At 44.5% G+C, this 15,983-nt stretch overlaps 2 protein-coding genes across 2 annotated transcripts in view; both read left to right on the top strand.

The window, feature by feature from the left end:
• Positions 1 to 405: 405 nt before the first annotated feature.
• Positions 406 to 13,550, top strand: hce2l2 (high choriolytic enzyme 2-like 2). The gene is made up of 9 exons (XM_064975603.1): positions 406 to 518; positions 612 to 654; positions 726 to 791; positions 7,148 to 7,300; positions 8,296 to 8,413; positions 12,700 to 12,878; positions 12,975 to 13,056; positions 13,158 to 13,285; positions 13,456 to 13,550. The coding sequence occupies exons 1-9, from the start codon at positions 444 to 446 to the stop codon at positions 13,470 to 13,472; spliced, it is 861 nt and encodes a 286-aa protein (XP_064831675.1). The 5' UTR covers positions 406 to 443; the 3' UTR covers positions 13,473 to 13,550.
• A 373-nt stretch (positions 13,551 to 13,923) lies between these two features.
• hce2l1 (high choriolytic enzyme 2-like 1) overlaps positions 13,924 to 15,983 on the top strand; it is a 7,941-nt gene continuing 5,881 nt past the window's right edge. The window contains exons 1-6 of the mRNA XM_064975604.1: positions 13,924 to 14,001; positions 14,089 to 14,140; positions 14,241 to 14,300; positions 14,883 to 15,050; positions 15,372 to 15,489; positions 15,726 to 15,904. Of these exons, the coding sequence (XP_064831676.1) occupies positions 13,933 to 14,001; positions 14,089 to 14,140; positions 14,241 to 14,300; positions 14,883 to 15,050; positions 15,372 to 15,489; positions 15,726 to 15,904 (646 nt within the window). The 5' untranslated portion in view covers positions 13,924 to 13,932. The remainder of the gene's footprint in view (positions 14,002 to 14,088; positions 14,141 to 14,240; positions 14,301 to 14,882; positions 15,051 to 15,371; positions 15,490 to 15,725; positions 15,905 to 15,983) is intronic.

The raw sequence follows: 15,983 nt of genomic DNA, 5'->3' as shown, positions 1-15,983 counted from the left end.
CGGGTATGACACAAAACGACTTGTTTACAGCTCTAATTACTATAGTAACCAGTTTATAATAGCAATAATATTTCTCTGGAATTTGTGGTATATGGTCAATATACTACAGCTAAGGGCTGTATCCAGCCACTCCAGCCCTTAACCGTGGTATATTGGTCATATACCACACCCCCTCTGGCCTTGTTGGTTAAATATAACACTCCACAACTGGAGTCATTATCATTATGTCGACAGACATGATGCCACAGTGCTGAATGATGTTGATGTGTGCGAGGTGTATCCCACCAAGCCCCGAACAGGAATACCTGTAGTTATGTTAAACAACAGGTTGAAGGCTCTACAATTAGGTTGTTAAACACTATAATGGATACTTTCTAGAGTCATACCAAGAAGCTGCTGTATATAAGGCTGATGCCAGCAGTACTCAACATTTCCTGATTCCCATGATGGACTTGACTGTGTCTTCCCTGCTGTCCATGGTGGTTTACACCTGTTGTACATGGGCCATACCTGCTCAGGTAAACACTAGTGCAAGTTAAACCTGTTGTACCCAAACTGTTTAATGTAGAGTTTTTATAAAAAGGACAATTATATTTCTCTCTATTTTGTAGAGTACCTCAGTGAGCTCCAAAAGGTTCCCTAAAAGTTATTCAGGTAAACAACAAACATATTACTCAACATTTCATAGTACAAGAATACCAGCATGAACATGTTTCATGTTTCAGATGATCACATTGTACGCAGTGAGATGACAGCGATGGATCAAATCATAGAGGCCAATGAGATGCAAGGTAAGAAAACGCTTCATCTTTCGCTGTAGGTCTACGCAACAACACGCCTGTCTCAGTGGACTAATCACATGACTGGTGACACAACGCACTTCCGCGTTGTCTCTGTACTACTGTACTGTTTGTTGCTACTTGGCTTCCTGCCAAACGTTTCACTCTTAATAACTATTTCAATCGAACTCTGTATTTAACAAGTTTACCAGAAGTGAGGAGGAAGGTGGAAAATCTAGAATCTTTCTAGAGCTCCTATTTTGGAGAAGCAATAGCGGAAGCATTGTGCGATTTACATTTGGTGAGAATGAGGGGACGATGGGGACTGGAAAGTTGGAAATGAACAGCAGTTTGTAGTTGGGGTGTGATTCACAAACAAGGATATTTTTTTTTTTGGGGGGGGGGGTGACCTGTTTCCGGTCTCGAATATGGTGAAGGACGAACTGTGTGTCAAAAGCATAAAAAGAGAAAAGCTCTGTGACAGGATGGCAACGCATGATGTGGAACGCTTTCAGATTGGGGCACCGGTTAAAGGTGTCGTCTCTGGCGTTTTCAGATTGGGGCACCGGTTAAAGGTGTCATCTCTGGCGTTTTCAGATTGGGGCACCGGTTAAAGGTGTCGTCTCTGGCGTTTTCAGATTGGGGCACCGGTTAAAGGTGTCGTCTCTGGCGTTTTCAGATTGGGGCACCGGTTAAAGGTGTCGTCTCTGGCGTTTTCAGATCGGGGCACCGGTTAAAGGTGTCGTCTCTGGCGTTTTCAGATTGGGGCACCGGTTAAAGGTGTCGTCTCTGGCGTTTTCAGATTGGGGGACCGGTTAAAGGTGTCATCTCTGGCGTTTTCAGATTGGGGCACCGGTTAAAGGTGTCGTCTCTGGCGTTTTCAGATTGGGGCACCGGTTAAAGGTGTCGTCTCTGGCGTTTTCAGATTGGGGCACCGGTTAAAGGTGTCGTCTCTGGCGTTTTCAGATTGGGGCACCGGTTAAAGGTGTCGTCTCTGGCGTTTTCAGATTGGGGCACCGTCTCTGGCGTCTCGTTGGACATAGAGGCTGTGTGGTTTTAGGGATAACATTCGGGCAGTGGGAGACGCACGTCGATTGAATTAAATGATCCACGGAAAGAAGGAGAAAAACCTATCGGTTTTACTGTTTGATGAAATGGTCATCTCAATGAATATAAAACTTGTATTATATGAGATATGCAGACGCCGCTGCAGTGTTACAAAAAGTTTGGACACCTGGCACGTGTTTGTTGAAGGAATAAATATGTATTCGTTGAAGAGTCAGATGAAGTATGTTGTTGTAATTGTGATGGGAATCACGTTCCCGGAGTGCCGTGCACAGATGGAGGTTACAGTGGATCAGGGCCATCCAGCAGGTCTCCTATGTGGAGGCAGTGAAAATAGCTTGAGTAGAGATGAGATGGCAATGGATGTGCCACAGTCTGCAGTGAAGACCATACACGAGAAGGATCCCGACACACTAACAGTGAAGAAGGTGGACTTTGTGATAGATTGCACTAGTCAATCATTGTGAAGGTGGCAAATAGATTTCTAGATCTCCAGGACTTTATAGCAGAAATGTTACAGGGAGCATTGCATGAAGAGGTTCCGCCTCCCATGTTCCTTAGTGAAGAGTACATTTTTTATTATAATTGTTTCTTAAATTTTGGGGGCAGTTATTAAGAGAATATAGATAGGTCGTGACCGGCCTCACACTCCAGTACAGTAGGGGGCAGTGTATGCACCTGTTAGTTGGTTGCAGTCGGCCAATAAAAACTCAAAGAAGAAGAGGAACAACATGTTTAGCAACATCTTAGTTTCAACCCGGACATTTTATTTGGACAAAAATCTGTAGGACCTCCTCCGGCAGAAAAATAAATAAATAGTAACATTGTAGTCGCTGTGTCTGACCTCACTTATGCTCTTGTGGCTGAATGGAAGCAAGTCCACACAGCAATGTTCCTACATCTAGTGGAAAGCCTTCCCAGAAGAGTGGAGGCTGTTATAGCAGTAATGTTCCAACATCTAGTGGAAAGCCTTCCCAGAAGAGTGGAGGCTGTTATAGCAGCAATGTTCCAACATCTAGTGGAAAGCCTTCCCAGAAGAGTGGAGGCTGTTATAGCAGCAATGTTCCAACATCTAGTGGAAAGCCTTCCCAGAAGAGTGGAGGCTGTTATAGCAGCAATGTTCTTACATCTAGTGGAAAGCCTTCCCAGAAGAGTGGAGGCTGTTATAGCAGCAATGTTCCTACATCTAGTGGAAAGCCTTCCCAGAAGAGTGGAGGCTGTTATAGCAGCAATGTTCCAATATCTAGTGGAAAGCCTTCCCGGAAGAGTGGAGGCTGTTACAGCAGCAAAGGGGGGGACCAACCGCATACTAATGCCCATGATTTTGGAATGAGATGTTCGACAAGCAGGTGTCCACATACTTTTGGCCATCGACATTACCAGTAATACACCATAAAAGACAACAAGGACACACAGACATTACAAGCAGCATATCATCAATGGAGTTTTAAAAAATGGTAAGAAGGATCTGCAGATATGCACAAACGTTCTGTTTTGGCCCTGGGTAAAATGAATCAGTCTGCCATCGCACTGTGATGCTCCAGGTACTGTGGCTGGTGGTGGTTATATCACTGTGATGCTCCAGGTACTGTGGAGGAGGTGGCTAGTGGTGGTTATATCACTGTGATGCTCCAGGTACTGTGGAGGAGGTGGCTAGTGGTGGTTATATCACTGTGATGCTCCAGGTACTGTGGCTAGTGGTGGTTATATCACTGTGATGCTCCAGGTACTGTGGAGGAGGTGGCTAGTGGTGGTTATATCACTGTGATGCTCCAGGTACTGTGGAGGAGGTGGCTAGTGGTGGTTATATCACTGTGATGCTCCAGGTACTGTGGAGGAGGTGGCTAGTGGTGGTTATATCACTGTGATGCTCCAGGTACTGTGGAGGAGGTGGCTAGTGGTGGTTATATCACTGTGATGCTCCAGGTACTGTGGAGGAGGTGGCTAGTGGTGGTTATATCACTGTGATGCTCCAGGTACTGTGGCTAGTGGTGGTTATATCACTGTGATGCTCCAGGTACTGTGGAGGAGGTGGCTAGTGGTGGTTATATCACTGTGATGCTCCAGGTACTGTGGAGGAGGTGGCTAGTGGTGGTTATATCACTGTGATGCTCCAGGTACTGTGGAGGAGGTGGCTAGTGGTGGTTATATCACTGTGATGCTCCAGGTACTGTGGCTAGTGGTGGTTATATCACTGTGATGCTCTAGGTACTGTGGCTAATGTTGGCCTCTATAGTTCTAATCTTTCTGAGGACCAACTTATCCGGCATGGGCTCTAGTTTGTCCTGGTTGGTGCCGATGGTAGATCCAGTCTTCTTGATGATTTTGTTTGGCCTGTTTGCATCCTCCCTCGTGATGTTACCCTGCCAGAATCAGAGTATATCTCCACAACTCAGTGGTCCTGAGTCTGCACAGAACTGCCAGGATCAATGGAGACACTACAGTCTTTAATCCTGTATCTCTTGACACATTCACAAAAACAGTAATGGCACACTGGACCCTATTCCAACTACTGAAAGAGCTGCTTCCTGTGCTTGGCCCTCCTATATTGAACATAATAAACTGCTTCCTATCCTCTGGATGTGAACCAAACTCACTGAAAGTGACAGTAATAAAGCCTCTCTTGAAAAAGCCAAAACTTGACCAAGAAAATATACAAAAAAAATAAATAAAAAATATCCTTCTTCTCAAAATGTTTTGAAAAAGCTGTTGCGCAGCAACTCACTGCCTTCCTGAAGACAAACAATGTATACGAAACCCTCCAGTCTGGTTTTAGACCCCATTATAGCACTGAGACTGCACTCGTGAAGGTGGTAAATAACCTTTTAGTGGCGTCAGACCGAGGCTCTGCATCTGTCCTCGTGCTCCTCGACCTTAGTGCTGCTTTTGATACCATCGATCACCACATTCTTCTGGAAAGATTGGAAACCCTAACTGGTCGACACGGACAAGTTCTGGCCTGGTTTAGATCTTATCTGTGGGAAAGATATCAGTTCGTCTCGGGGGATAGTTTGTCTTCTGACGAATCAATGTTAGGTTTCGGTGTTCCTCAAGGTTCTGTTTTAGCACCACTATTGTTTTCACTATATATTTTACCTCTTGGGGATGTCATTTGGAAACACAATGTCACTGCTATGTGGACGACACACAGCTGTACATTTCAATGAAACATGTTGAAGCCCAAAAATGGTCAAACCTGGAAGCCTGTGTTTCATACATAAGGACAAACAGAGATGCTTGTTCTAGGTCCCAAGAAACAAATAGATCTACTGTTGGATCTGACAATTAATCTTGATGGTTGATGGTTGTTCAGTCGTCTCAAATAAGTGAAGGACCTCGGCGTTACTCTGGACCCTGATCTCTCTTTTGATGAACATATCAAGACTGTTTCAAGGACAGCTTGAATCCCTGCTTTTGTTACTTCTAGGTTAGACTACTGCAATGCTCTACTTTCCGGCTACTCGGATAAAGCACTAAATAAACTTCAGTTAGTGCTAAATATGGCTGCTAGAATCCTGACTAGAATGAAAAACATTTGATCATATTACTCCAGTGCTAGCCTCTCTACACTGGCTTCCTGTCAAGGCAAGGGCTGATTTCAAAGTTTTACTGCTAACCTACAAAGCATTACATGGGCTTGCTCCGATCTATCTTTCTGATTTGGTCCTGCCGTACATACCTACACGTGCGCTACGGTCACAAGACGCAGGCCTCCTAATTGTCCCTAGAATTTCTAAGCAAACAGCTGGAGGCAGGGCTTTCTCCAATAGAGCTCCATTTTTATGGAATGGTCTGCCTACCCATGTGAGAGCCGCAGACTTGGTCTCAACCTTTAAGTCTTTACTGAAGACTCATCTCTTCAGTGGGTCCTATGATTGAGTGTAGTCTGGCCCAGGAGTGTGAAGGTGAACGGAAAGGCTCTGGAGCAACGAACCACCCTTGATGTCTCTGCCTGGCCGGTTCCCCTCTCTCCGCTGGGATTCTCTGCCTCTGACCCTATTACAGGGGCTGAGTCACTGGCTTACTGGTGCTCTTTCATGCCGTCCCTAGGAGGGGTGCGTCACGTCGTGACAATCTTTTTTCGCAATATTGTATTTAAGTCACGTTACCTTCCTGTCCAGTTTTGCGCCCCCTCAGGCTTGTGCGGTTGAGGAGATCTCCATGGGCTATACTCAGCCTTGACTCAGGGTAGTCAGATGGTGGTCTGTTGATATCCAGCTAGTGGTGTGGGGACTATACTCAGCCTTGTCTCAGGGTAGTCAGATGGTGGTCTGTTGATATCCAGCTAGTGGTGTAGGGACTATACTCAGCCTTGTCTCAGGGTAGTCAGATGGTGGTCTGTTGATATCCAGCTAGTGGTGTGGGGACTATACTCAGCCTTGACTCAGGGTAGTCAGATGGTGGTCTGTTGATATCCAGCTAGTGGTGTGGGGACTATACTCAGCCTTGTCTCAGGGTAGTCAGATGGTGGTCTGTTGATATCCAGCTAGTGGTGTGGGGTCTGTGCTTTGGAAAAGTGGGTGGGGTTATATCTTGCCTGGTTGGCCGGAGCCACAGTGTCCCCTTAACCCCCCCCCTCCCCCGTCTCAGCCTCCAGTATTTATGCTACAGTAGTCTATGTGCCGGGGGGCTGGGGTCAACTCTATGTGCCGGGGGGCTGGGGTCAGCTCTATGTGCCGGGGGGCTGGGGTCAGCTCTATGTGCCGGGGGCTGGGGTCAGCTCTATGTGCCGGGGGGCTGGGGTCAGCTCTATGTGCCGGGGGGCTGGGGTCAGCTCTATGTGCCGGGGGGCTGGGGTCAGCTCTATGTGCCGGGGGGCTGGGGTCAGCTCTATGTGCCGGGGGCTGGGGTCAGCTCTATGTGCCGGGGGCTGGGGTCAGCTCTATGTGCCGGGGGCTGGGGTCAGCTCTATGTGCCGGGGGCTGGGGTCAGCTCTATGTACCGGGGGCTGGGGTCAGCTCTATGTGCCGGGGGCTGGGGTCAGCTCTATGTGCCGGGGGCTGGGGTCAGCTCTATGTGCCGGGGGCTGGGGTCAGCTCTATGTACCGGGGGCTGGGGTCAGCTCTATGTGCCGGGGGCTGGGGTCAGCTCTATGTGCCGGGGGCTGGGGTCAGCTCTATGTGCCGGGGGGCTGGGGTCAGCTCTATGTCCCGGGGGGCTGGGGTCAGCTGGGGTCTTAAAGTGCATTCAGAAAGTATTCAGACCCCTTGACTTTTTCCACATTTGGTTACAGCCTTATTCTGAAATGGATAAAACACCTGGATGGCTCCTATGTACCCTTGTTGTGTCTCTGCCGTCCTCAGCTGCCCAGGTTCCAGACGGCACTCGTTTCAGGGATGGAGATATCGCTGTGACCACCGGGAGGCGCTCCAAAGTCTGTTTCGCACGCAGCTGTCTGTGGTCCAAGTCGGTGGACGGACATGTCTACATCGCATACAGGCTGTCATTGGACTACAGTAAGTTACCAGCAGGCTACACAGCAGGGTTTCAGATATGGGTCTACATCTCATACAGGCTGTCATTGGACTACAGTAAGTTACCAGCAGGCTACACAGCAGGGTTTCAGATATGGGTCTACATCTCATACAGGCTGTCATTGGACTACAGTAAGTTACCAGCAGGCTACACAGCAGGGTTTCAGATATGGGTCTACATCTCATACAGGCTGTCATTGGACTACAGTAAGTTACCAGCAGGCTACACAGCAGGGTTTAGGATATGGGTCTACATCTCATACAGGCTGTCATTGGACTACAGTAAGTTACCAGCAGGCTACACAGCAGGGTTTCAGATATGGGTCTACATCTCATACAGGCTGTCATTGGACTACAGTAAGTTACCAGCAGGCTACACAGCAGGGTTTCAGATATGTGCTGTTGGTCCTGTACCTTTCCACTAATATGTTGTGTGTGTATATATACAGTTGAAGTGGGAAGTTTACATACACCTTAGCCAAATACATTGAAACTCAGTGTTTCACAATTCCTGACATTTAATCCTAGTAACAATTCCCTGATTTATGTCAGTTAGGATCACCACTTTATTTTAAGAATGTGAAATGTCAGAATAATAGTAGAGAGAATGATTTATTTCAGCTTTTATTTCTTTCATCACATTCCCAGTGGGTCAGACGTTTACATACACTCAATTAATATTTAGCAATTAGCATTGCCTTTAAATTGTTTAACTTGGACCAAAGGTTTAGGGTAGCCTTCCACAAGCTTCCCACAATAAGTTGGGTGAATTTTGTCTCATTTGTCCCACCCAACTTATTGTTGGTGTATGTCTATGTAAACTAAGGTGTATGTAAACTTCCGACTTCAACTGTATATATACTGTATGGGCTGGTGGAGGGGGGAAGAAAATCACACAATAGTAATATTTAGTTGACTGATTGAACTTTTTTTCCTTCTCAGTCTTCTTGGATGTGTTTCTCTCATTCCCTCCACAGGTGATTTGGATCAGAGGATAATAAAGTCTGGTATGGAGAACATGGAGAGAGGTACCTGTGTGCGCTTTGTTCCATGGACACACCAGAGGGACTACCTGGATATTCAGCCTAAGTCTGGGTGAGAGAGAACCACTTTGTACTGTGTTGATGATGAGATTGTCTGATTCCGTGGTTGTGTCCCAAATGATACCTTATTCCCTGTGTAGTGCACTACTTTAGACCAGGGCCCATAGCTCACTATTTCTGACCTCTGTAGGGGAAACATGACACAGAGTAACACTATGTAGAGGAAACATGACACAGAGTAACACTATGTAGAGGAAACATGACACAGAGTAACACTATGTAGAGGAAACATGACACAGTAACACTATGTAGGGGAAACATGACACAGAGTAACACTATGTAGAGGAAACATGACACAGTAACACTATGTAGGGGAAACATGACACAGTAACACTATGTAGAGGAAACATGACACAGAGTAACACTATGTAGAGGAAACATGACACAGTAACACTATGTAGGGGAAACATGACACAGAGTAACACTATGTAGGGGAAACATGACACAGAGTAACACTATGTAGAGGAAACATGACACAGAGTAACACTATGTAGGGGAAACATGACACAGAGTAACACTATGTAGAGGAAACATGACACAGAGTAACACTATGTAGAGGAAACATGACACAGTAACACTATGTAGGGGAAACATGACACAGTAACACTATGTAGGGGAAACATGACACAGAGTAACACTATGTAGAGGAAACATGACACAGAGTAACACTATGTAGAGGAAACATGACACAGAGTAACACTATGTAGGGGAAACATGACACAGTAACACTATGTAGAGGAAACATGACACAGAGTAACACTATGTAGAGGAAACATGACACAGAGTAACACTATGTAGAGGAAACATGACACAGAGTAACACTATGTAGAGGAAACATGACACAGAGTAACACTATGTAGAGGAAACATGACACAGAGTAACACTATGTAGAGGAAACATGACACAGAGTAAACATGACACAGAGTAACACTATGTAGGGGAAACATGACACAGAGTAACACTATGTAGAGGAAACATGACACAGAGTAACACTATGTAGAGGAAACATGACACAGTAACACTATGTAGGGGAAACATGACACAGTAACACTATGTAGGGGAAACATGACACAGAGTAACACTATGTAGAGGAAACATGACACAGAGTAACACTATGTAGAGGAAACATGACACAGAGTAACACTATGTAGGGGAAACATGACACAGTAACACTATGTAGAGGAAACATGACACAGAGTAACACTGTGTAGAGGAAACATGACACAGTAACACTATGTAGGGGAAACATGACACAGTAACACTATGTAGGGGAAACATGACACACAGTAACACTATGTAGGGGAAACATGACACAGAGTAACACTATGTAGAGGAAACATGACACAGTAACACTATGTAGGGGAAACATGACACAGTAACACTATGTAGGGGAAACATGACACAGTAACACTATGTAGAGGAAACATGACACAGAGTTGACTATGTAGAGGAAACATGACACAGTAACACTATGTAGAGGAAACATGACACAGAGTAACACTATGTAGAGGAAACATGACACAGAGTAACACTATGTAGAGGAAACATGACACAGAGTAACACTATGTAGAGGAAACATGACACAGTAACACTATGTAGAGGAAACATGACACAGAGTAACGCTATGTAGAGGAAACATGACACAGAGTAACACTATGTAGAGGAAACATGACACAGAGTAACACTATGTAGGGGAAACATGACACAGAGTAACACTATGTAGAGGAAACATGACACAGAGTAACACTATGTAGGGGAAACATGACACAGTAACACTATGTAGAGGAAACATGACACAGAGTAACACTATGTAGAGGAAACATGACACAGTAACACTATGTAGAGGAAACACGACACAGAGTAACACTATGTAGAGGAAACATGACACAGAGTAACACTATGTAGAGGAAACATGACACAGAGTAACACTATGTAGGGGAAACATGACACAGAGTAACACTATGTAGAGGAAACATGACACAGAGTAACACTATGTAGGGGAAACATGACACAGAGTAACACTATGTAGAGGAAACATGACACAGTAACACTATGTAGAGGAAACACGACACACAGTAACACTATGTAGAGGAAACATGACACAGTAACACTATGTAGAGGAAACATGACACAGTAACACTATGTAGGGGAAACATGACACAGAGTAACACTATGTAGGGGAAACATGACACAGTAACACTATGTAGAGGACACATGACACAGAGTAACACTATGTAGAGGAAACATGACACAGAGTAACACTGTGTAGAGGAAACATGACACAGTAACACTATGTAGGGGAAACATGACACAGTAACACTATGTAGGGGAAACATGACACACAGTAACACTATGTAGGGGAAACATGACACAGAGTAACACTATGTAGAGGAAACATGACACAGTAACACTATGTAGGGGAAACATGACACAGTAACACTATGTAGGGGAAACATGACACAGTAACACTATGTAGAGGAAACATGACACAGAGTTACACTATGTAGAGGAAACATGACACAGAGTAACACAATGTAGAGGAAACATGACACAGAGTAACACTATGTAGGGGAAACATGACACAGTAACACTATGTAGAGGAAACATGACACAGAGTAACACTATGTAGAGGAAACATGACACAGAGTAACACTATGTAGAGGAAACATGACACAGAGTAACACTATGTAGAGGAAACATGACACAGTAACACTATGTAGAGGAAACATGACACAGAGTAACGCTATGTAGAGGAAACATGACACAGAGTAACACTATGTAGAGGAAACATGACACAGAGTAACACTATGTAGGGGAAACATGACACAGAGTAACACTATGTAGGGGAAACATGACACAGAGTAACACTATGTAGAGGAAACATGACACAGTAACACTATGTAGGGGAAACATGACACAGTAACACTATGTAGAGGAAACATGACACAGAGTAACACTATGTAGGGGAAACATGACACAGTAACACTATGTAGGGGAAACATGACACAGTAACACTATGTAGGGGAAACATGACACAGTAACACTATGTAGGGGAAACATGACACAGAGTAACACTATGTAGAGGAAACATGACACAGTAACACTATGTAGAGGAAACATGACACAGAGTAACACTATGTAGAGGAAACATGACACAGAGTAACACTATGTAGAGGAAACATGACACAGTAACACTATGTAGGGGAAACATGACACAGTAACACTATGTAGGGGAAACATGACACAGAGTAACACTATGTAGGGGAAACATGACACAGAGTAACACTATGTAGAGGAAACATGACACAGTAACACTATGTAGGGGAAACATGACACAGTAACACTATGTAGGGGAAACATGACACAGAGTAACACTATGTAGGGGAAACATGACACAGTAACACTATGTAGAGGAAACATGACACAGAGTAACACTATGTAGAGGAAACATGACACAGAGTAACACTATGTAGAGGAAACATGACACAGTAACACTATGTAGAGGAAACATGACACAGTAACACTATGTAGGGGAAACATGACACAGTAACACTATGTAGAGGAAACATGACACAGAGTAACACTATGTAGAGGAAACATGACACAGTAACACTATGTAGGGGAAACATGACACAGTAACACTATGTAGGGGAAACATGACACAGTAACACTATGTAGAGGAAACATGACACACAGTAACACTATGTAGAGGAAACATGACACACAGTAACACTATGTAGGGGAAACATGACACAGAGTAACACTATGTAGGGGAAACATGACACAGTAACACTATGTAGGGGAAACATGACACAGTAACACTATGTAGAGGAAACATGACACACAGTAACACTATGTAGAGGAAACATGACACACAGTAACACTATGTAGGGGAAACATGACACAGAGTAACACTATGTAGGGGAAACATGACACAGAGTAACACTATGTAGGGGAAACATGACACAGTAACACTATGTAGAGGAAACATGACACACAGTAACACTATGTAGAGGAAACATGACACACAGTAACACTATGTAGGGGAAACATGACACAGAGTAACACTATGTAGAGGAAACATGACACAGAGTAACACTATGTAGAGGAAACATGACACAGAGTAACACTATGTAGAGGAAACATGACACAGTAACACTATGTAGAGGAAACATGACACAGTAACACTATGTAGAGAATAAGGTGTCATTACGGACGGCCCTTGTCTCCCCTTTTCGATAAGGAACTGTGTGCACTGTTGTTGTTGTTGTTGTTTAGGTGTTGGTCGTACCTAGGGCAGCGTGGTGGCAGACAGACTTTATCTCTACAGTCTCCTGACTGTATGTTGTCTGGCGTGGCCTCCCACGAACTCATGCACGCCCTGGGCTTCGTGCACGAACATTCCCGCATCGACCGCGACAACTATGTCACTGTCCTGTGGGAGAACATTTGGAAGGGTGAGACAGGAGACAAGGTGTTGACACTATGATTTGGGGTCAATTTAATGTTCGTTCAGTATATTCAACCGACTGATGTGTGTTGTCCATCAACAGATCGCGTACGGAACTTTGAGAAGTTCAAAACCAACTCTCTGGACGTTCCCTATGACTACGACTCCATCATGCACTTTGGGATGTATGTAGCTAGGACACACACACACACACACACACACACACACTATTATCAGATGGAATGATATGTGAAGAAAGTCTTACAATGTCGTTGTGTAAATGCAGGTATTCGTATTCAGAGGATGGAGATCCTACCATCAAACCTAAGAGGAAGAACCACAACAACCATCTGGGGCAGAGGACCGGTCTCAGTCAACTGGACAAGATGAAGATTAACAAACTCTACAAATGTGGTTGGTAGCAAACGATATTTCCTTTATATTTCTGAGGCAAATTTTTTTATTTTTTTTATTAGTTATTATTTTGTATTAATTTCCTCCCATTTTGTATTTTGTTTTCAAAGGTTGTCAATATAGAACAAAGGTATGATCACGAGATGTGTCCTCTCTCTCTCTTTTGACAGAAACCCTGGACGATTAGAAAAATCAAACAGAGAAACATCATCCACTGAATCTCTGGTGTCAGATAATGGAAGCATTTAAATAAAGATCGATTGACTCAGTTGCTCTTCTGTATTCCTGTGTAAACACATCACATGTTGTTGCATCACACAAGTCTGAGAAATGACTGTTTACCTGTTTTAAATATGCCTGTTCTGGGACAACGAACACCTTTGGGTGGCTCATCTCGGAAAGTGCTGAATGTCCTGTGTAAAAGTATGGGGTGAAGCTGGAGGATGCTGTTTAGGGTCATCAACGGATTAGATGTTAATGTCATAGGACGCCACGAGGGACAACGCTCTGGGCTGTGATTCATCCTGTAGCATCAGAACATGTAACCAATCAGTGCAGACGTCGGGAGGTGAGGGGGGGTGGGGTAGTCTATATAGGTGTGGAGTTAGGACCTAAATCTGGATCAGAGACCAGTCTGGCCCAAGGACATGAAACTCATGATCTCTCTAGGAATCATCTTGGGAATGATGACCTATACCTCCGCTCTACCTATCCAGGTAAGTGCTGAATTTAGTTTAGAATGAATCTTACCTTAGTGGTGCTGTCTCACGTAATACATTCTGAAATTAACATGTCTTCCACAGAATTCATCCGTGATACAAGAAGTGAGAGGGAGGTTGAAAAGAGGAAACTCAGGTAAATTGTTGACATATTTCCATGAACATGATTTTGTATTTAATGTAGCACATATTTTCAGAATGTATCTTAACACACTTCTATTATCCGTTTATAATAGAGGTGCTTAGGGATCCAGAAGACGTGAATGCAATGGACAGGATCCTGAGGACCAATGGGAGTAAGTATTGCTTAGTTTGGGGTTGGAGTTGACAGGGAAGGAGATGTACTGTGTTTGGGGTTGGAGAGATGTACTGTGTTTGGGGTTGGAGAGATGTACTGTGTTTGGGGTTGGAGAGATGTACTGTGTTTGGGGTTGGAGAGATGTACTGTGTTTGGGGTTGGAGAGATGTACTGTGTTTGGGGTTGGAGAGATGTACTGTGTTTGGGGTTGGAGATATATACTGTGTTTGGGGTTGGAGAGATGTACTGTGTTTGGGGTGGAGAGATATACTGTGTTTGGGGTTGGAGAGATATATTGTGTTTGGGGTTGGAGAGATATATTGTGTTTGGGGTTGGAGAGATATACTGTGTTTGGGGTAGGAGTTGACAGGGAATGAGATGTACTGTGTTTAGGGCCCTGGTCAAAAGTAGTGCACTATATAGGAAATAGGGTTTGGGGCACTGGTCAAAAGTAGTGCACTATATAGGAAATAGGGTGTCATTTTGGGACACATTCCAGGTGTTTGTGAGAGGGACGGTAACATGGTTCTTCTACAGTACCTTTCACAGCGGTAACATGGTGATCATGTCTCTTTGACAGGGCTGGGCAGCCCTAGAGCCCGAGGCCTGTCCTTCAGGGAAGGAGACATTGCCAGCTCCTACAACATACAGAGCCGCAGTGCCATAACCTGCCCTGGTAACTCCTGCCTCTGGCCCAAGTCAGTGGATGGAAATGTCTATGTTCCCTACATTATCTCTCCACAATATGGCAAGTATCTGTACATTCTTTAAGGCTTTCTGATTCTATAACTTGACATTTCTCTGTTTTGTCTCATGTATCTATGACTCATTGTGAGCTGATCTTCACAGTATGGCAGGTAGCAGGTAGTAGGTGTATTAGGTAGCGATCACCAAATTGTACAGTTAGACTCAGGTTATGACTCCCATTGAAAATGACTCATCATATTTCAGCTTTTATCCTTTGATTCTACATGACAAATCGTGAACTGATCTACACTGACTTCAGACTTCTAATGCCAATTATTCGTTTGTGCTTTAGTGACAGTTGGAGTTTAATTTTGATTGACAGATGACATGGATCGAATCACCATAGAGATGGGAATGCTGGACATCTTACTTGAAACGTGTGTGAAGTTTGTTCCTCGCAGCCATGAAACCAACTTCCTGGATATACAGCCCAGGTTTGGGTCAGTGTTGTATCTTGGTTTACTGCTCAATGGACATCGTCCTAGGATAACATTCAGAAACATCTTGCTTCTAGTTTCAGTTGCTTCATGTAAGATATGCAGTGACAGCCTGGTCCCAGGTCTGTTTGTACTGCCTTGATAACTGTGGCAAGACAGCACAAACAGGTCTGGGACCAGGCTAATACAGTCAGTCCATATGTTTTGCTGAACGTGTCTCTCCCCTGTTGTACCACTAGTTGCTGGTCATTCCTGGGTATGACTGAAGGCCCTCAGCCCATCTCCCTGCAGTCCCCTGGGTGCATGTGGTCTGGCATCGTCTCCCATGAACTCATGCACGCTCTGGGCTTTGTGCACGAGCAGTCCCGCTCTGACCGGGATCGCCATGTTTCTATCATATGGGAAAACATCAGGAAGGGTCAGTGTCCCATCAGTACTTCATCTATGACAGTTACATTTGAGTATTTTAGCGGATGCTCTTATCCAGAGCGACTTAC

Source organism: Oncorhynchus masou, chromosome 10, assembly GCF_036934945.1.
Source record: "Oncorhynchus masou masou isolate Uvic2021 chromosome 10, UVic_Omas_1.1, whole genome shotgun sequence".
Taxonomy (NCBI): domain Eukaryota; kingdom Metazoa; phylum Chordata; class Actinopteri; order Salmoniformes; family Salmonidae; genus Oncorhynchus; species Oncorhynchus masou.
Note: the sequence above shows the minus strand (reverse complement) of the source record. Positions and strands in the feature narration are given on the sequence as shown.